Source organism: Pituophis catenifer, unplaced genomic scaffold (genome assembly GCF_029215685.1).
Source record: "Pituophis catenifer annectens isolate HBS135680 unplaced genomic scaffold, rPitCat1.0.hap2 SCAF_1, whole genome shotgun sequence".
Lineage (NCBI taxonomy): Eukaryota > Metazoa > Chordata > Lepidosauria > Squamata > Colubridae > Pituophis > Pituophis catenifer.
The window spans coordinates 337409074-337431676 of record NW_027256881.1 but is presented as its reverse complement, the minus strand read 5'-3'; the positions used below and the strand labels follow the sequence as shown (position 1 = coordinate 337431676).

The following is a 22603-nucleotide window of genomic DNA, read 5'->3' as shown; positions in this document are numbered from 1 at the left end:
CACACGTGCCATAGATTTGCCATCATGGGTATAGGATTTCCTGCCTGAGCAGGGGGTTGGACTAGAAGATCTCCAAGGTCCCTTCCAACTCTGTATTCTATTCTATTCTGTTCTATTCTATTCTATTCTATTCTATTCTATTCTATTCTATTCTATTCTATTCTATTCTATTCTTGCCACTGTTGTTAAAGTGGATCACTGCAGCTGCTAAATTAATAACACAGTTATAAAATGAATCTGGCCGCCATTGACTTTGCTTGTCAGAAGATTGCAAAAGGTGATGACATATCCCCAGGACTGCAACCATTATAAATATGATCCAGTAGCCAAGCATCTGAATTTTGTCCATTTAACCACGGGGATGTTATAAGTGATGAAAAATGTTCATAAGTCACTATTGTATCTTCGAATGGTCACTAAATGAATGGTTCTAAGTCAAGGACTACCTGAAATAATCAAATAAGGGCCTGGTGGCTCAGCAGACAAAAAGCATTGTGATTAACACCAGCTGTCTGAAATTATTGCAAGTTCGAATCTCACCAGGCTCAAGGTTGACTCAGCCTTCCATCCTTTCTAAGGTGGGTAAAATGAGGACCCAGTTTGTGGGGGCAATAAGCTGACTTTGTATAAATATACAAAAGGATGAAGGCTATTGCTTAACGCATTGTAAGCCGCCCTGAGTCTCCGGAGAAGGGCGGCATATGAATCAAATTAAAAAAATAATAATAATAATCATAAGTTTGAGGGCTGGTCATAAATCACATTTCTCAGGGCTGTTGTAACGTTGAATAGATTACTTATATGTGAAAATAGCCAGGGCTGTGTGTTAACCAGGGTGGAAAGTTAGTCTTGCAAGAAGAAATTATCCTTGATCTGGGCATGCATCTCCTCTAATTCATGGCCATCTTTTGTTCTAGGTTCCCAGGATCCTGGGAAAGTGATCCATATCAACAAAGTCAGCCACCAGCCAGTGAGGGTCGGGCTGGCGGAACCGGTGTCCCTGCCTTGCCTGTTTCTCTTGCAAGGCTCCATCGCCCCCAACCCTAGTGAACTGTCTGATCCCCCCCGTATCAAGTGGAGCAAAGTACAGTCTGCCACGGGACAGCCAGAAGATCTCTCTGTGCTGGTAGCCAAGGATAACGTGGTAAAGATCTCCAAAAATTACGAGGGTAGAATCGCCTTGCCCGGATACCCCCACCACCGAGAAAATGCCACCCTCTTGTTTCTGTCAGCTCGGGCTAGCGATGCGGGACTTTATCGATGTGAGATTGTCACTGGGATTCATGATGAGCAAGACTTGGTGCCTCTGGAAGTCACAGGTAAGAAAAGAACTCAGTATATCTATCTCTATCTCTATCTCTATCTCTATTTCTCTATCTCTATATCTCTCTATCTATATCTCTCTATCTCATCTCTATCTCTATCTCTATCTCTATCTCTATCTATATCAGAGATGGGTTTCAGCAGGTTCTGACCAGTTCTGGAGAACCGGTAGTGGAAATTTTGAGTAGTTCAGAGAACCGGTAGTAAAAATTCTGACTGGCCCCGCCCCCATCTATTCTCTGCCTCCCGAGTCCCAGCTGATCAGGAGGAAATGGGGATTTTGCAGTAACCTTTCCCTGGAGTGGGTTGGTAATGGAGATTTTACAGTATCCCTCCCCTGCCACGCCCACCAAGCCACGCCCACCAAGCCATGCCATGCCCACCAAGTCACACCCACAGAACTGGTAGTAAACATTTTTGAAACCCACCACTGATCTGTATCTATATCTATATCTATATCTATATCTATATCTATATCTATATCTATATCTATATCTATATCTATATCTATATCACTATGTCTGTCTGTCTGTCTGTCTGTCTGTCTATCTATCTATCTATCTATCTATCTATCTATCTATCTATCTATCTATCTCTGAAGCAGGACATCCAGATTATTTATCTGTCTGTCTGTCTGTCTGTCTCTCTCTCTCTCTCTCTCTCTCTCTCTCTCTCTCTCTTTATCTATCTATCTATCTATCTATCTATCTATCTATCTATCTATCTATCTATCTATCTATCTATCTATCTATCTATCTCTGAAGCAGGACATCCAGATTATTTATCTGTCTGTCTGTCTGTCTGTCTGTCTGTCTGTCTGTCTGTCTGTCTGTCTCCCTCCCTCCCTATCTATCTATCTATCTACCTATCTACCTATCTATCTATCTATCTATCTATCTATCTATCTATCTATCTATCTATCTATCTATCTGTTGTGGCCCACCGGCAGCCAGCAGAGCTGGCAGCAGAGTCAGACAGTGGGGAGTTTGGGGAGAAATATGGGCCAGTCCTGGGAGCTGGGGAAAGCTCGGACGAGGGCTCTGCATCGGAGGCAGAGAGGGAGCTAGACAGCAGTGAGGCAGAGGAACAGCTGGAGCCTGTTCCCAGTGTGCGCATGCACAGAGCTGCCAGAAGACAAGAACAACTAAGAAAGCAGGGTCGATTTAGGAGTAAAGCCACACCTTGGAGGTGATTGGCCCCTCCCTCCCTCCTTCCTTCCCTCCCTCCCTATCTATCTATCTATCTATCTATCTATCTATCTATCTATCTATCTATCTATCTATCTTAACGACACCATAATATTACATTCTATCCAGTGGTGGTATTCAGCCGGTTCGGACCAGTTCGGGCAAACCAGTAGTGGCGATCTGCGGGTGGGCCTGCCCTGGGCCCACCCCTACCCACCCGCCCTGGTGCTATGCCGTCCTATTTAACCACGTTTTCCAAGCCGTGGGCATGCGTGCAAGCCACTTGCATGGTCAAAGTGCATACGCAGAAGCTGTGCACTCACATTTTTGGTGCGCGGCAAACCAGAGGTAAAATTATGTGAAACCCACCTCTGATTATATCATCATCATCATCATGTAACAACCCCATAATCCCTTGTGGGGTGGAATCTGGGCAACTGAATGGAGCTAGCAGAGTGTTTTATTGGCCGGATGCCCTTCCTGTTGCCAGTGCAGAGTTTTGTTCAGCAGATATCTTCTCAGTGTGCCCAGAGAGAGTAATATCTGCTTCTACCCAGGATCGAATTCACAGTCTCCTGATTGTCAGGCGAGAGTAAAGGGGCGGGGGGAAGACAGTTGCAGGGCTCTGCTTTTATGTCTCAGAAAGAGATGAGAAATATTTGGTGACTGATGGAAGGGAGGCAAAACTGCTTCTAAACTCTGATCAAAACTGCAAAATAATCACCAAAGATTATGTGACAAGATGCTATTATGCATTGCTTGCCATGCCTGGGTAAATTACCTAAAATTGGGTAAAATTGTTTTTTCTTTGGATAATAACACAGGAGCCCATTACCCAAGCAGAACAGGTGTTTTTAATTGATTTAAACTGATTTAATTTTGCCACATGTACTAAAATACATTCAAAAATCCCCCCCAAAGGATTCCCACGAAGATGAAAACCGATGAAATTACCAATGATAATTTGTTGAAATAACATAACCCTATCATTCAGTGATAGGGTTTTTATAATACAGGTAGTCCTCAAGTTACGAACATTCATTCAGCAACCGGTCAAAGCTACAGAGGTGCTGAAGGAAAGGCCTTGAAATCGGTCCTTGAAGTTTAAAACTTTCTGATAAGCAATTTTGGATAATAAAGGGAAAAAATTGGGAAGCATTGCATTAATGCCATATACAGATAGTCCTCGATTTACGACCACAATCGAGACCAAAATTTATGTTTCTAAGCGAGACATTTGTTAAGTGAGTTTTGCTCCATTTTACGACCTTTCTTGCCACGGTTGAAGTGGCACAGTTAAGTGAATCTGGCTTTCCCCATTGACTTGGTTTGTCAGAAGGTCGCAAAAGGGATCCCAATATACTGCAACCGTCCATAAATATGAGCCAGATGTCAAGCGTTTGAATTTTAATCATGCGATGATTGGGGATGGTGCAACCATCGTAAGTGAGAAAAATGATTGCACGTCACTTTTTCCAGTGCCGTTGTAACTGTGAACAGTCACTGCATGAATGGTTGTGAGTCGAGGACCGCCTGTATGGGAGCACTTTTTCAACTAAACGTTTTTTTTTTCCCCCAAAAGGCAGAAGCTTTCGAGAGCCACAACTCATTTCATCCGAAATGCCTTTTGTCTTTTGAGAAATATTTCTGGCTCTTAAAAGATGCTATGAAATTCTTCCTGATTTAATGCCGGTTCCTTCAGCATACATTTATGGAGTTGGCAGGCCGAAGCAGTTTGTTCAGTGGTGTCAGACTCAAGGTTTGTGGGCCGGATCCGGCCCTCAGGGTACTTAGATCTGGCCCGCGGGCCCGCCCTCGAAACAGCGAAGGACCGGCCTGCAGTGTCTCTGCCAGCGAAAATGGAGCTCGGGAAGGCCACATGCGGCCCTCCTAGGCTCTGTTTTCGGCTGTGAGGGTCTCCTGCAGCCCTCTGCCAGTGAAAAGGGAGCCTGTGAGGGATGCACATGGCCCTCCTGGACTCTGTTTTCGGCCATGACGGCCTCCTGCAGCCCTCTGCCAGTGAAAACAGAGCTCAGGAGGGCTGCTCCCAGCTCTTCCGGGCTCTGTTTTCGGCTTGAGAGCCTCCTGCAGCCCTCTGCCAGTGAAAACGGAGCTCGGGAGGGCTGCTCGCAGCTCTTCCGGGCTCTGTTTTCGGCTGTGAGGGCCTCCTGCAGCACTCTGCCAGTGAAAACGGAGCTCGGGAGGGCTGCTCCCAGCTCTTCTGGGCTCTGTTTTCAGCTGTGAGAGCCTCCTGCAGCCCTCTGCCAGTGAAAACGGAGCTCGGGAGGGCTGCTCACAGCTCTTCCGGGCTCTGTTTTCAGCTGTGAGGGCCTCCTGCAGCCCTCTGCCAGTGAAAACAGAACTCGGGAGGGCTGCTCCCAGCTCTTCCGGGCTCTGTTTTCAGCTGTGAGAGCCTCCTGCAGCCCTCTGCCAGTGAAAACGGAGCTCGGGAGGGCTGCTCGCACTCTTCTGGGCTCTGTTTTCGGCCATGAGGGCCTCCTGCAGCTCTCTGCCAGTGAAAACAGAGGCCGTCACAGCGAAAAACAGAACCTCGATTTGATTTTGATACAGGGCATTGTGAGAAACAATTCAACCTTAGCTTTCGTTCCCATTGGTTTAATCGTATTCCTCCCTTGCTTTTATATCAAAGGGGTGTGTAGGTGTGCGTTAATGAAAGACTACAAAAAAACCCAATCCGGTTGTGATTGCACGTAGACTTTGAGCCTCCCTTGTATGCTAATTAAAGGACATCATGGTGGTTTACGAAGTTCAATAATTTGACAACCTCTGTCACGGAGCTTTCTAAGTAAGAGACATGACACAAAAGGAAAAAAAAAAAGGAAGGAGGGAGAAGGTTGTGCTGCACTCAATCAGTGTGCAAGAGCTCCTTCGGAAAGAATTCAAACAGCAATCATCAAAGGCTGTATTTCACAATACTTTTTATTAAAAGGAGAGGAGAAGATGCCCTTGAGTTGCGCGATTGCCTCCATCGCAAATATCCTAGCGACATTGCAGCCCAGAAGTGGTTTGACCTAGCCTTTTTCCAAGAGTTTAATTTCCCATTGAGGCAGGCGTTCTCCCATCCAAGAACTTACCATGGTTGACCCTGCTTAGCTTTAGAGATCAACCAAGGACAGTTAGACACCCTCTATCTGTTTTTGTCAGCCAAGATTGATTAAGTGCTGCTCTATCTGTTTGTTTTTTTCGCACTAGAAAGTCATTTTCTTTTTTCTTTTACTCCTGACAACTGCTTGGAAAGTCCCTGCATTTTTCTTGGCAAGCTGAGCTGAAAGTCATGAGTCCAAATTCACCCAGCAGGTGTTGTTTCCAAGTCTAGGCTAGAACTCCCAGTCTCCCAGTTTCTAGTCTGGTGCCTTTAACCATCCTACCAAACTGGCGCTACCTGTTAATGACTGTCTATATGCCCCTATCCTCAGTCTAGAATCTGGAAACTACCATGTGTCCCCGGAAATAAGACCTATCCAAAAATAAGCCCTAACTTGATTTTTACATGTGTGTCCAATATAATCCCTGCACCCAAAATAAGCCCTAGTTAAGACCCCGCCCACTCCAGGGTGCATGGGGTGAGGCAAGACACTTGGGTAAAAATCAAGCTAGGGTGGGGACGGGTGGTGGTAGAGCTGCCCTACTTACCTTCGGACAGTTGCAGCCAGGCCTCGCATGCCCCGACACCTTCCTTGCCTTGCTGGCCCACTTCTTCGGCGGCTTCTTGCCGCCGCTTGCGCGCGTCACCCCTGGCCTCCGTTTTGCTGTCAGAGGCCTTCACGAAAGGCCTCTACAGCCAAGAAACGGGCTCCGGATTGACGCACACTGCGCCCCATGGCCTCATTTCACTGTCAGAGGCCTTTCCTTAAGGCCTCTGACAGTGAAACAGAGGCTGGGGGCAAAGTTCACAAACCTCAACAAGCGGTTGCAGAAGAAGTGGACCGGCAGCGGGCTGTTTTCGCCCTCCCCAGACTCCTAGAAAGGCTCTGGAGGCTGGGGACAACAAAAAACAGGCCTTCCAGTCCCACTGGAAGTTGGCAAATGGGCCATTTCTGGCCTTCGGGGGCGGGGCTGTTTTTGCCCTCCCCAGACTCCTAGAAAGGCCCTGGAGCCTGGTGAGAGAGAAAAACGGGCCCACTGGGCCATCACGTGCCAGGAGCGTGGGGAGTGTGGGGAGGTTGCACATGCATGCGTGGGGGCGGGGCGCATAGAATTATGGGTGTGGGCACGTGCGCACGCGGCTCCCCCACACCCTCCTGGCATGCGATGGCAAAAAGGTTAGCCATCACTGGTATAGGGTCTCCTGCTTAAGCAGGGGGCTGGACTAGAAGACCTCAAAGGTCCCTTCCTATTCTATTCTATTCTATTCTATTCTATTCTATTCTATTCTATTCTATTCTATTCTATTCTATTCTATTCTATTCTATTCTAATTCACATCTCCTTGTCTTCTCACTTTTCAACCCTACTTAGGTGTGGTTTTTCACTACCGAGCGGCTAGCAACCGCTACGCTTTGACTTTCTCAGAGGCGCAGAAGGCCTGCGAGGAGAACTCGGCTGTGGTTGCTTCTCCTGCTCACCTTGAGGTGGCCTTTGAGGATGGCTACGACAACTGTGATGCTGGATGGCTCTCCGACCACACTGTTAGGTATGTGGAAGAATGTACAGTCTAACTCGCTTGTTTCAGGAGGGGCTGATCCAACTTTTCTGCTCTGAATTACGGTAATACCAGATGAAATCTGCTTTCATTCTGGATTTTTTTTTTCCTTTCAAGAAAAAAGAGGAGATGACTTCCGTACAGCAAATTTGGTGAATTTCCAAATGTTACACTGCTAAAGTTGTGCTCAGGTGTATTTTGATGACTTTATTGCAGCGAAATATAACTGCAGGCTAAACTAATAGGACTTTAGGTTGCCTTGACCTAAACCTACAGGTAAACCTCCACTTATGACCATAACGGAACCCGCCATTACAGTCGTAAGTCATAACAATGGTAAAATGGGACATCATTGTGACTAACCTGAATTTATTATCTTTTTTTCTGGTGGATTTTAAGGAAACGCCACAGTTTTTAAGGCAACCAATTATTTATTACAGGTCAGTCTTGCTGAAAATTGGAAGTAAATGTCAATGCCAATTTTTGGCAAGGATGTGACATTGCAAATGGCCATAAATGCAGGCCAGTTTTTGAGCACCTGAAATGCAGTCATGTGATGGTATTGGAACTTTAGAACTGGGTTGCAAGTGCCCCCCCTCCCCCCGGGGAGGTCTTTCAGAACTTTGAGTAATAACTAAGCTGTAAAATTCACATAACAAATGACTCGCTTAGCAACAAAAATTTTGGGCTTCATTCTAGTTGTAAGTCAAGGACTACCTGTACAGCATGCTATGAACTTCAACTTTTGAATTTGCAATTTCACACATATGGACCCAAAGCAAGACACTACTTTCAGTCCAACCACAATCCCTATATATCCCCCTAGCAGGTAATCCGTGGCCTTCCAAATGTCAATGAACTTCAGGGTCCCCGCAACACTTACCTGCAGGGCCAAACGGGAGGCGTGCTGGGAATTATAGTTCAGCAACAACCAGACTATAAATGTTAGCAGTGCATTAGAATGGCAGTTATTCCTAACATTAGAAATCAATGATAGAGAGGATACGGATTATTATAGCGTGTGGGATATGTGGTTGAGTGATTAGAGAAAAGAAAACAAAAGTGAAGCTCAAGAGAGCTTAAAGTTTAATTCAATAATTAATTTATAATGGTTATATAGAAATGAGCAGTACTACCTGTAGTACCAACTGCAATTGAGTATAGATGTAAGAATATGTAAATTACATGTGAATAATATGGATATATGTCTACAAAGAATTATGCATTACTATGGGTAATACCCTTCAAATTAAGATAATGTAACGAGGTAATATTATGTAAATAACAAGTAAATAATATGTATATATGTATTAACACCATGAAACCGGAAATGTTGGAATTGTATTATAATACTTTCACAATAAAAAATTAAAAACAAAAAAAGAATGGCAGTTATTCTACTGTCTACATCAGGGGTGTCAAACACAAGGCCCGCGGGCTGAATCCGGCCCTCAGGGTGCTTAGATCTGGCCCACGGGGCCATCCTGGAAACAGCGAAGGATCGGCCCACGGTGTCTCTGTCAGCGAAAATGAAGCTCGGGAGGGCCACGCATGGCTCTCCCAAGCTTTGTTTTCACTGGCAGAGGGTTGCAGGAGGCTGTTGCAGCCAAAAACGGAGCTCGGGAGCCCATTTTCGCTGGCAGAGTGCTCGGCCACCACAGGCGCCCCCAACACGAATGACGTCAAGCTGGTCGTGCCCACCCTGGCCACGCCCACCCGGGCCCCCTGAGGTCAAACACAACCCTGATGCGGTCCTCAGTGAAATCGAGTTTGACACCCCTGGTCTACATCCTTCAGATATATCAGTTGGATCAGTGGTCCCCAACCTTTTTATCGCCGCGGCCCGCTGAGCGCGCGCAGGGGTGGGGGCACGGCCCAGGAGCTTTTGCGCACGGCCCATTGCGCACGGCCCAGGAGCTTTTGCACACGGCCCATTGCGCACGGCCCAGGAGCTTTTGCGCATGGCCCAGGAGCCTTTGCGCTGCAGCATTTAGGTCCCCCGGCCACTGCGCGGCCCGGTGCCAGGTACTCCACGGCCCGGCACCGGTCCGCGAACCGGGGGTTGGGGACCACTGAGTTGGATTATCAGTTCTTTTGATGCGTCCCTTTCCCATTGTGCAACGACATTCGCTGCACGCAAAAAAATCTTGTTGCAATTGTCTGCACGAACACAGGAACTTTGCTTCTCCTCTCTCCTCCTGGTATCCTGTATTATTTTATCAACGCGCCTGCAATCATCTGTAATGGAGAGAGGGAATCCCTGGAAGTTGCTACTGAATAGGAGTAACTAAGCGGCAAAAAAGACCATATAGAACACCCAATACTGGAATTAATTTTATAAATTCTCCTAGTTAAATTGGAATTAGGGAAGAGAAGTGAATTGAGCAGAACAGCACAAAAGAGCAATAAAAGAACTGAACCGGGGGAAAATCGCTCGTTGCTCACTGCAAGAGCCCCGATTCGGGGGTTGCTATTTTGAAGATGCAGATTAGTAGAAAGACACTTGACAATTCGTGATAAGGCGTGTTGAAGGCGAGAAGGGCAGTTTGCCACTGGGGTCCTTTTGCAGAAGAATTCAGGTCTGGTCTTGAGACAAAGGTGGGAGAAGAAAAAATCAGCTCTGGAAAAGGAGGAAGTGTGGGGGAAAAAGACACAGAAGCAAGTGTCAAATCGCGAAGCAATCCTGATTTGCTCTTGAGTTGCCATAGGCAGCGGGATGGGGAATCAAACCTCGCAGCTGCATCAAGGAACTTGCATTTCAGTCAAAACAAAGCACATTCCAGCCAGCAACATCATGGTCATCTCCAGAGTGACCAACAGTGACCGGAGGGAGTGACTTCTACAACCCGCGAAATTGCTTCGTTGGGGAATGTGACTGATGACACACCTTGGGGGGAGGGGGAAACAGGATCAGAGTCAAGGCGCGAATTAAGTGAGGTCAGAGGCATTTTACGGTCCCCAGCCAACATCTGGTCCTTTGGCTGTCCTTGTCCGGGCTCTCGTGAGCTCAATCAGAAATTAGAAATCAAATGTAAATAAATGTATGTCACACAAGCAATACAGGTAGTCCTTGGTTTACGACCACAATGGAGCCCAAAATTTCCATTGCTAAACGAGACGGTCAAGTGAATTTGGCCCCATTTTGCAACCTTTCTTGCCACAGTTGTTAAGTGAATCACTGCAGTTGTTAAGTTAGTAACACGGTTGTTAAATGAATCCGGTTTCCCCATTGACTTTGCTTGTTAGAAGGTCGCAAAAGGTGATCACATGACCCTGGGACAGTGTAACCATCATAAAGATGAATTGATTTCCAAGCATCTGAATTTTGATCATGTGACCATGGAGAGGCTGTAACAGTCTTATGTGTGAAAAACAGTCATAAGTCACTTTTTTCAGTGTTGTTGTAACTTTGAACGGTCACTAAATGAACTGTTGTAAATCGAGAACTCTCAGTACAATTGCATGGCTTTTCTTCTGAAGGTGACTATTGTTTTTTCAATGTACGTATGTGCATGTGTGCACGCTTACACACTTTCACAGCCTTATTAACTCGGTCCTCCACAACGTTCCCAGTTTCTCATGTTGCCCCTTGGGAAAATTAATTGCCCCCCATCCAGTGGTGGGTTGCTACCGGTTCTCCCCGGTTCTTGCGAACCGGTAGTGGAAATTTTGAGTCGTTCAGAGAACCGGTAAATACCACCTCTGCCTGGCCCCGCCCCCAATTTATTCGCTGCCTCCCAGCTGATTGGCTAGAAGGAAAAAATCAGGGCTTACTTGAGAAAGAAGAGGGGGAAAAAAAACAAGACACCGTAGCTTTAAATTGGGAAGCCAAGAAGCCTCCCAACTGATCGGCTGGAACCGATCCGCTCCTTGTAAACCGCTCGGTGGTGGTAGATTGGCAATTGAGGCCAAGCTGCCTGAAAGCGGTTTCCGATGCTCTCGGTGGTGGCAGAGCAGCAAAAAACTGTTTAAACTCTTGCCGCGGTGCTTCAAAGGGCCGCCCTACAGCTGATCAGCAGTAAAAGGCAGTGTGGTGGTAGACCCGTGCGCTCCAGAAACAAATGGGTAGACTGAAATGGTCCAAAAACAAATGGGTAGATCAAAATGCTCCAAAAACAAAGGGGTAGACTGGTATGGCTCTGCAAGCAGTTAAAAGTCTGGTAGACCAGTACCTCTGCTAAATCCTAAAGAATTGCTTGTCACATGACCATCAAACCACGCCCACAAAATAAGCCACGCCCACAGAACCGGTAGTAAAAAAAATTAGAACCCACCCCTGCCTTGCACAAATAAAATAGCAAAATCCTGGCTATGTTTGTTTCTTAACTTAGCCTGCCTGTTTTGCCAGATGTTAATCTACTGTTTGGGTGCCCAGTTGGTTCTTTTATATCCAGAAACAATGACTGCTCCGGCAAATGAAAGGACTTTAAATTTTATTATACTTTGAATTATGACTACAATTGTGCCCAAAATTTATGCAGCTAACTGAGCGTTTGTTAAGTGATTTCGACCCATTTTATGACCTTTCTTTTCATGATTCTGAAGTGAATCACTGCAGTTGTTAAGTTAGTGACGTGCTTGTTAAGAGGATCTGGCTTCCCCATTGACTTTGCTTGTCGGAAGGTTGCAATAAAAAGACGGATCGCATGACCCCGGGACGTGGCAACGGTCATAAACATGAGACAGTTGCCAAGTGTCTGAATTTTGATCACATGACCATGGGGATGCCGCAAAGGGTCATAAGTGTGAAAAACAATCATAAATCACTTTTTCCAGTGCCGTTGTAACTTTGAACGGCCACTAAATGCTTGTAAGTCAAGGACTACCTGGGTTAGGTCAAGCAAGCATAGCATAAAATAAAAAAGCATACATACCAAACAATATGATACCCAAATCTCTTACAAGCTGCCAGAAGCTCCTTAATAACAACAGCAGAGGTACCCTATGGTTGGCCAGTTTCCACATTACCTAATGCTTGTAGGTTCTGTGCAGAAACTCCTGACATACATCAACTACCCCATGGTTTTTTTCTAAAACATGGCGCCATGCCTTTGTCACCCTGCTATGGTCAGGAGCCTCCAAGACCTGACCTTGACTGGATGGCACATGACTCTGGGATGGGGATTGAAAGTCTGAAACTTTCAGAACGGGAAACGCTTTGAAGCTATGTGAAGATCCCACCCACGCACCGTCTCCTTTAGTCAGTAAGCCAGTGTTAGAAAAAACAAACAAGCAGGCTAGCTCAGAATAAGCTCTAAACTCCTAGACTTTTGTTACTAGGAGAAATCAACACATGTCACTAAACTCTTCGAAATAGCAATGGTCTTCCTCATTGCCATTACATTACCTTGAAGACTAGAGTAGAGTAGAGTAGAATAGAGTAGAGTAAAATAGCATAGCATAGCATAGCATAGCATATAGAAAATAGAATAGAATAGAATAGAATATAGAAAATAGAATAGAATAGAATAAAATAGTATAGAGAAAATAGAATAGAATGGAGAATAGAATAGAGTGGAGTAGAGTAGAATAGAAAATAGAATAGAATGGAGAATAGAATAGAGAAAATAGAATAGAATAGTATATAGAAAATAGCATAGCATAGAATAGAAAATAGAATATAGATAATAGAATAGTATATAGAAAATAGAATAGAATAGAATAGAATAGAATAGAATAGAATAGAATAGAATAGAAAATAGAATAGAATGGAGAATAGAATAGAGTAGAATAGAATAGAATATAGAAAATAGAATAGAATAGTATACAGAAAATAGAATAGAATGGAGAATAGAATAGAATATAGAATATAGAATAGAATATAGAAAATAGAATAGATTGAAGAATAGAGTAGAATAGAATATAGAATATAGAATAGAATAGAAAATAGAAAATAGAATAGAATGGAGAATAGAATAGAATAGAATAGAATAGAATAGAATAGAATAGAATAGAATAGAATAGAATAGAATAGTATACAGAAAATAGAATAGAATGGAGAATAGAATAGAATAGGAAAGAGAAGAGAAGGGAGAATAGAATAGAATAAAATAGAATAGAATAGGGCAGAGCAGAGAATAGGATAGGATAGGATAGGATATAGAATAGAATAGAATAGAATAGAATAGAATAGAATAGAATAGAATAGAATAGAATGGGAAGCAACCTTGGAAATCATCTAGTTCAACCCCCTCTTCAAGCAGGACTCCCTATATCATTTCAGACAAATGGTTTTCCAGTCTCTTCTTGAAAGTCTCCAGTATTGGGGCACCCACAACCTCTGAAGGCAATCCATTCCATGGGTTGATTGTTCTCACTGTCAGGAAATTTCTCCTTAGTTTTAGGTCATTTGTATCCTTGATTAGTTTCCATCCATTGTTTTTTGTCTTGCCTTCAGGTACTTTGGAAAACAGTTTGACCCCTTCATCTTTGTGGCAGCCCCTCAAATATTGGAACATTGCTATCACGTCACCCCCTAAATCTTCTTTTCCCTAGACTAGTAGAAATACCCAATTCCTGCAACCGTTCATATGTTTTAGCCTCCAGCCCCCTAATCATTTTTGTTGCTCTTCTCTGCACTCTTTCCAGAACTTCAAGGATTGACACATACCTGGAAACATATGACTGGTTTCTCCCTAATTACTTATATAAGGACCATTTTCTATATTATTCATGTTGCTTTGTATTTTGTTATGGATTGCACCAGTAGAGGCTAAATCAATTTCGTTGTATATATGTACAATGACAATAAAGGTTGTTGTTGTTATTATTGTTATCTCTTTTATCCATTAAATATGAAACTCAGTCAACTGAATATTTAAAAATGCATCACAAATACCATTGACTGATGCTAATGATTGATATGGGTTGCTGCCAACATCCTAGGTATCAACCAAGTATCTTCTTAAAATATATAATGTTCCGAGTAGCGCAGTTTTTTGCAGTTCCGCTGGTGTTATTGCAGGAAACTGCAACTTCTTGATGTGTATTATTATTATTATTATTATTATTATTATTATTATTATTATTTAATCTTTAGTGAGATTCACAGCCTTTGAGGCTGGTTAATAGCTCAGCAGCTCGAGTCCTAATCAAGGACCTAGGAACTGTTAAGGTATCGTCGGAGGATGTAAGCTGTTCCGAGTAAGGTGGTTTTTTGTAGAGTCAAAATGTTCAAGTCCGGCAAATTTAGAATTTCTAAATAGCGGGGTAGCCCTTTGGGTATTGCTCCAAGGGCTCCAATTACAATCGGGACAACACAGCGCAGTTGTGCGCAGTTTTTTGCAGTTCCGCTGGTGTTATTGCAGGAAGCTGCAACTTCTTGATATGTATTATTATTATTATTATTATTATTATTATTATTATTATTATTATTATTATTATTATCCTTTAAACCCTTCCATGCTTTTCCTGAAGTGTTTACGGTATGGCTTTCCTTCATGCTTGAAAGAAGCCTTTAGTGATGGAGTTTAAAGCAGCTGCATCTCCCCCCCCCCCCGTTTTCATACAGGTATCCCATCACCCTGTCAAGACCTGGTTGCTATGGAGATCGCAACAGCCTCCCAGGAGTCCGCAGCTATGGCAAGAGAGATGTCAGCGAAGCATACGATGTCTACTGCTACTCCAGAGAACTCCAAGGCAAGTTATGAGCAGAATATACTGTATTTGTTGAACTCTTTCCACGGGCAAAGTGCATGGTTGGTTTTTTTGGGGGGGGGAAAGAGAATGTTGTGCTTGGTGCACCAATGGATTTGGAATCTATGTAGGACAGGGGTGGGTTCTAATTTTTTTTACTACCGGTTCTGTGGGCGTGGCTTATTTTGTGGGCGTGGCTTGATGGTCATGTGACAATTCTTTAGGATTTAGCAGAGGTACTGGTCTACCAGGCTTGTAACTGCTTGCAGAGCTGTACCGTCTACCCATTTGTTTTTGGAGGCCCCAATCTATTCATTCGTTTTTGGAGGCCCTGGTCTACCACCACACTGCCTTTTAACACTGATCAGCTGTAGGGCGGCCCTTTGAAGGGCAAGAGTTTTTTTCCTTCTAGCCAATCAGCTGGGACTCGGGAGGCAGCAATAGATTGGGGGTGGGGCCAAATAAAAGATAAGAATAACACGGGGGCGGCGGGAGGGCCCAGCTCCCAAATGAAGAGAACCAATTCGGTGACATCATATCGTCACCGCTACCGGCTCGGCCGAACCGGGCAGAACACACCACTGGTGTAGGATTGTGTAACAGAGCTGAAAAGATCTCTCACTTGGAATCCCCTGTTCGGGATTAAAAACAGGGATTCTGATCTTCCTGCAAATATTCCACTACAGGTGTTCCTCAACTTATGACCACAATCGAGCCCAAAATTTTCAGTTGCGAAGCAAAACAATTGTTAAGTGTTTTTTTGCTTCAGGTTACGGCCTTTCTTGCCCCAGTTGTTAAGTGAAGCACTGCAGTTGTTAAGTGAGTAACACAGTTGTTAAGTGAATTTGGCTTCCCCATGGATTTTGCTTGTCAGAAGGTCGCGAAAGGGGAACACATGACCTTGGGACACAGCAATGGTCATACATGTGAACCAGTTGCCAAGCATCTGAATTTTGATCACGTGATGATGGGGATGCTGCAACATTTGTACGTGTGCAAAACGGTCGTCCCTTTTTTCAGTGCTGTTGTAACTTTGAACAGTCAGTAAATGAATGGTTGTAAGTCGAGGACCACACATACTCTTTTGAGAACAGCTACAAGGTTCTAAATGGTCCATTTTCAAGTTCAGGACTTTTCTGGCATGTTTGGAATGGTATTAGACCAATTCCTGCACAACTGGAATCAGTACAGATAGTCCTCGACTTATGACCATAATTGAGCCCAACATTTCTGTTGTTAAGTTAGACATTTGTAATGTGAATTTTGCCTCATTTTACGACCCTTCTTGCCATAGTTGTTAAGTGAATCGCTGCAGTTGATAAGTTAGTAACCCCGTTGTTAAATGAATCTGGCTTTCCCGTTGATTTTTCTGGTATGGTTGGAATGGTATCAGATCACTTCCAGCACAATTGAAATCAGTATTTTAAATTCTCAATCATTCTTTTTGACTGTGAAATAGGGCATTTCAAGCTTGAAATATTTTGAATTTGGAATGTTTTCCGTATTTCTGACTTCGTAGTCCCTGAACTCCAATGGATGGAATTTAGGCAGAAAATGCATAAAACATCTAAAGCTAATTCCCCAAATTAGGAGGCCACAGGCTGTCTGCTAAAAGGTAGGAAGGGAGAGACTAAAAAGTGAGTGGAACTAGGAGGGGGAAAAAACCCCAATTGAATTAACTGAGTTTCATTTCCATTAAATTCATTAAATATTTTTGATTTAATTATTAGGGTTGGGGAGTTTTGAGGTTTCCATCCAAAAGGAACGCTTTGAAGATTGCAGGAATGCAAATGTAAATGCAAATGCTTACAGCTTTTAAAATCCAGTTGCCTCTTTTGGTTTATCTCTTTAGCCCTACAATTAGTCCTTAAATTATGACCATATTGGAGCCAGCTCATCACGGTTATAAGTTGTAATGGTGATAAATCAGGTCACCTGGGTGGCTGATCCAATCTTATGACCTTTTTTGCAGCAGTCGTTAAGCAAGCCAATGGTTTTTTTTGCTGAAAAGCAGAAGTTAATGCTGGTTTTTTGGCAACAATGTTGTAACATGTCACACATGACTCCTCACTGCAAACAGCCATCAATGTGGGCCGTTTGCTGAGCACCCAACATGTGGTTATCTGACTGGCTTATAACTATCCCCAGGGAAGTCTGTCATAACAGGACATAAATTGAGGACTACCTATACTGTTTGAATTTGCACGTTCTAAGGTAAAGGTAAAGGTTCCCCTCGCACATATGTGCTACTCGTTCCCGACTCTAGGGGGCGGTGTTCATCTCCGTTTCAAAGCCGAAGAGCCAGCGCTGTCCAAAGACGTCTCCGTGGTCATGTGGCCGGCATGACTCAATGCCAAAGGCACATGGAATGCTGTTACCTTCCCACCAAAGTGGTCCCTATTTTTCTACTTGCATTTTTTACGTGCTTTCGAACTGCTAGGTTGGCAGAAGCTGGGACAAGTAATGGGAGCTCACCCCGTTATGCGGCGCTCGGGATTCGAACTGCTGAACTGCTGACCTTTCGATCGACAAGCCCAGCATCTTACCCACTGAGCCACCGCGTCCCTTCTGCACGTTCTAAGATAAGCTAAAACACAGAGTTGAATAAACCTCAAATATTTTTCATGGAAATGACCCCGTGCTGTTTTTCCAAAACTGGAAAGGGGTTTTATCATACATTTTGCTCCCTATTTATTAATCTGCCTCTAAAAGCCATTTTCTAGCAGCTCTAGTAGGACAGGCTATTGAGGCGTCTTGGAGACATTTTATTGGTCATTCTGGGAAGCAGTGAAATGGACTTCAAGGACCTATTTGGAGCAGATGGCTGTTGATTGAATGATACCTGCCAGAAGCAAATGAAATGCCACTCTCTTAGAGGCTCCTTAGAAACTCTTGTTGGTGATTGTTAGGAAAGATCTTGGCTTGATCTTGAATAACCCAATTGAGCATCACTTGTGTTACAAAATGGAGTTCCTTCTGTCCCAGTCCTGCCTAAACTCAAAATGTGTTGGCTTAATCAAGTTGCTGAATCCATTCCTCACATATCTTGTGTACATCCCTTGTTTGTGTTTACAGAGGAACATAAACAAATGAGAAATCCCAGATCCTTGGGAAATTACAGTTAATTAAAACTTAGAAGGAGACAAGGAATGAAGTTCCATTCAAAACTGGGTTTGTTGCTGGCCCCAAGCAAGTATTTGGCTTCCCGCAGGGTGCCTATCCTGGCTAGCTTAATACAAAGATCTGTCTGGCCATTTTGACAGAGATTCGAATGTTGCTTCAGCAATAGAAATAGACCTAAAATGGACTAGGTTTCTGGCCAGGTGGCTACCGCATTTTCTTCTAGAAGAACCAGCCATTAACTCTGATGGTGTAGAAGAAACCCTGGTTTGGCTGGTGCTTCAGAGATGAGAAATTCCATGTTTCTCCGAAAATAAGACCTCCCTGGATAATAAGCCCAATTGGGCTTTTGAGCGCATGTGCTTAAAATAATCCCCCCCAAAAATAATCACCCCCCAATATTTAAACGCATGCGCAGCCGGTCCCCGCCGTTTCCTCTGGCTGCTTGTCGCATAAACAAAACGAGGTGAGGAGGCGAGGCCGGGGGGGGAGAAGGGAGGGGGAACATGCCCCATGCACCCCACACGCCCTTACCTAATGGCCGCTCCCGCAATCCTAGTCACCATGCCCCTTCTGTCACGCCTCACACCCCACTCCTCACCTATTGCCACCTGCAGCAACCGTGACTGCTTTTGCAGCTGCAAAAGCGGCAGGAGGTCCAGCGATGTGCCCCACCCGTTGCTGGATCTCCTTGTTGTTTACCCCACACGCCCTTACCTACCGGTAATGGCCACTCCTTCAATCCTAGCTACTGCACTCCTTCTGTCACACTAATGGCCGCTGCAAAAATAGCAGCAGGCCCAGTGAGGCACCTCGTGCCTCACTCCTCACCTACCGCTGCAGGAGCGAACAGCTGACGAGCGGTACAACACAACAGCAGCCATGAGGTGACCACGCTCGCTGCCTCCTGCACCTCAAAAATAATAAGACCTCCCCGAAAATAAGGCCAAGTGCTTATTTCGGGGGTCAAAAGAAAATAAGACCCTGTCTTATTTTCGGGGAAACACGGGTAGTAGTTGTAGCCAAGTACCCTTTGTCCAACAAGCAATGAATAGGGAAGGAGGGTTGGTTAAAAGACGAGAGAGAGAGAAGCTGAACAGAAGCTGGGATATAGAGAGGGAAGAAAAGAAGACCAGAAAGAGAAAGAAAAGCAGGAAGCAGTTGATGGAGAACAGAGAATTGGGGGGGGGAGGAAATGAGGAAGAGGAAGAAGAAAGACAGGAAGATGGAGAGAGAGAAGCAGACATAGAAGGGAATGAAGATGAGAGGGAAGCGAAGAGAGAAAAGAAGAAAAGTAGAGAGAGGACATGAAGGAGGGGAAAAGAGGAGGAAGAAGAGAATGTCCTTAGGATGAAATGGGAAGAAGTTGATGGGGAAAACAGAGAGGCAGCTTGAAAACCAAAAATGTGAGCTTTAAAACTAAAAACAAAATCCTTGGAATCAAAACTTAAAAAACAAAAAACAAATAAGGTCTGGAAATAAAATGAAGTTGAAGCTCCAGAATCATCAGCTGCTCTTTCATGTAACCCCCTGATTTAAATGTTGATTCTTGTACATGTCACCAAAACTTCAAATCCTGAAAAAAAATATGCTCCAGGGGGAATGAAATCAGCAAACAAAAGTTGTTTGTGAAATATAATGATAACAGGATTCAGGAACACATTTGAAAAGAAAAGCTGTAAAAAAAAGAAAATTTTCAAACTCGGTGCAAGATGTCCTTAATCCACTTCCCTGGCAATTATCATTTGTTCTCCCTAATTAATGCAACATTAGTGGATTGATTTGCCATTGAGCCTTTCTTTATTTACCACCGATCAATCACGTTTTCAAACCTGAAATTGGATCTTCTCACTATTGTTCGGGATCCCGAGATGCCAGCAGGCAAATTTACAATCCCCAAAATGTCTGTGGCGGGCTGATAAATGGTGCTCGAGCTTTGTTTGAAAACAGGTGACACTGACACGCAAACCCACACATTGACCAACAGTGAATCCTGAAGGATTGTTGTTGCATCAACCTCTCTTGCTTCTTCCATCCAAAGGAACAGACGCGGCCAATTTGGGCGGAAAATGTTCCTCATGAAATGAAAGAGGAGGCCATCAAAACTGTTGTTCTGTCTCCCGAGAGCCTTGAGGGGAAGTTCAGAAAGACAGGATTGCTTTGATAAATCGGCCTGCCGCTTAGCTACTTTTCTCTCGTCTGTTTCTGGAGAGAAGAAGGCTGGGCAACTTATCTTCACTGGGCTTTGTTCCTTAAGTAATGAAGTTTTTTCCCCATCCCTTAACACCCAGATGCCTCTTTGAAGCTGAACAGACCAAGAATAAAGACAGATTTAACCTAAACAACCAGAGCCGAGGGAACCTCTTTGAAAAGTACTTGAAAAAGTACTTTTTTCTGTCCGGCAACAAGTTGAACTTGCTTTACAGGAAGTCTTCGATTTACGACCACAATTGATTAGATTAGAATACTTTATTGGCCAAGTGTGATTGGATACACAAGGAATTTGTCTTCGGTGCATACGCTGTCAGTGTACATAAAAAGAGAAGATGCATTAGTCAAGAATCATAAGGTTCAGCACTCAATTATAGTCATGGGGTACAAATAAGCAATCAAATCATACTAGGAAACAATCAATATAAATCGTAAGGATATAGCAACAAATTACAGTCATGCAGTCATAAGTGGGAGGAGATGGGTGATAGGAATGATGAGAAGATTAATAGTAATGCAGACTTAGTAACTAGTTTGACAGTGTTGAGGGAATTATTTGTTTAACAGAGTGATGTTTTTCCCGTGATTTCAGGAAAAGTGTTTTATGCAACCAGCCCCGGTCGGCTGACATTTCAGATGGCCCAGAAACATTGCCTGAGTCGAGGGGCTCATCTAGCAACCACGGGGCAGTTATACCTCGCCTGGCAGGAAGGGCTGGACCAGTGTGACCCAGGGTGGCTGGCTGATGGAAGTGTGCGCTATCCAATCCGAACCCCACGGAAGAAATGTGGCGGAGATGAACCTGGTGTAAGGACAACCTACCAATTCTCAAACCGGACTGGCTTCCCGGATCCGGCATCCAAATTCGATGCTTACTGCTACAAAGGTTTGTAGGATTTGGTGGTTTTTTTAAAATTACATCTCAATTTTTGTTTCTTCTACTTCATTTGGATTCTGCTTGCTTGAAATGTCCTGGGCAGGATGCAATCTCCTTTTTCAAAAGAGTTTAAAAGCACAGAGGGGCTGCACAGATTTTATAGATACTTCCAGAATATGTGTTATCTATCTATCTATCTATCTATCTATCTATCTATCTATCTATCTATCTATCTACCTACCTACCTACCCATCCATCCATCCATCCACCCACCCACCCATCCATCTATCTATCTCTATCATCTCTCTCTCTCTGCCATCTGTCTGTCTATCGATCATCGATCATCGATCATCTATTATCTCTGTCCGTCTATCTATCTATCTATCTATCTATCTATCTATCTATCTATCTATCTATCTATCTATCTCATCTACCATCTATCTATCATCTATTATCTGTCTGTCTATCTATCTCTATCCATCCATCCATCATATCTATCTATCTATCTATCTATCTATCTATCTATCTATCTATCTATCTCTATCATCTACCATCTATCTATCATCTATTATCTGTCTGTCTATCTATCTCTATCCATCCATCCATCATATCTATCTATCTATCTATCTATCTATCTATCTATCTCTATCATCTACCATCTATCTATCATCTATTATCTGTCTGTCTATCTATCTCTATCCATCCATCCATCATATCTATCTATCTATCTATCTATCTATCTATCTATCTATCTATCTATCTCCATCCATCCTATCTATCTATCTATCTATCTATCTATCTATCTATCTATCTATCTATCATCTCTCTCTCTGTCATCTATCTATCTCGTCTACCATCTATATATCATCTATTATATGGTGTGCAAATGTATCACCTCTCCTGTGGGAGCTGCATTGGTTGCCAATTTGCTTCCGGGTGCAATTCAAGGTGCTGGTTGTCACCTTTAAATCCCTTCATGGCTTGAGACCAAGTTATCTGAGGGACCGTCTCTTGCCGGTCACATATATACCTGACCCATCAGAGCGGAGAGGCAGGGAATGTTGCAGGCCCCGAAGGAGATACACCTGGTAGGACCCAGAAGAAGGGCCTTCTCCGTGGTGGCTCCCTCTCTCTGGAACATCATTCCCCCAGAGATTAGAATGGACCCCAGTCTATCACTCTTCCAGAAGGCGCTGAAGACCTGGTTCTGCCAGCGGGCCTGGGGAACACAGAGCAGGATGGAGCCCATTAAATGGCTTGTGTGATCTGCTGTCGCCGGGGTGTGGGGTGATCTTTATATTGTACTATATTAATTTATTCGATTCTTTTTGTTAGTTTTTATTGTTTGTTTGTTTTTTTTATTTATTTATATGCCGCCCTTCTCCGGAGACTCAGGGCGGCTTACAATGTGTTAAGCAATAAATGTGGTTTTTATTCTGTAAGCTGCCTTGAGTCGCCATGGGTGAATAGGTGGCAATATAAATTCGATCAATCAATAAACAAACAAACAAACAAACAAATAAATAAATATCATTTCTATCCATCCTTCCATCCATCCATTCATCCATCATATCTATCTTTATCCATT

General features: G+C 43.8%; 1 protein-coding gene across 1 annotated transcript in view; it reads left to right on the top strand.

Moving 5' to 3' along the window:
- Positions 1–22603, top strand: part of NCAN (neurocan) — a 107304-nt gene that overhangs the window by 32503 nt on the left and 52198 nt on the right. The window contains exons 2-5 of the mRNA XM_070931820.1: positions 918–1319; positions 6989–7163; positions 14683–14810; positions 20731–21024. Of these exons, the coding sequence (XP_070787921.1) occupies positions 918–1319; positions 6989–7163; positions 14683–14810; positions 20731–21024 (999 nt within the window). The remainder of the gene's footprint in view (positions 1–917; positions 1320–6988; positions 7164–14682; positions 14811–20730; positions 21025–22603) is intronic.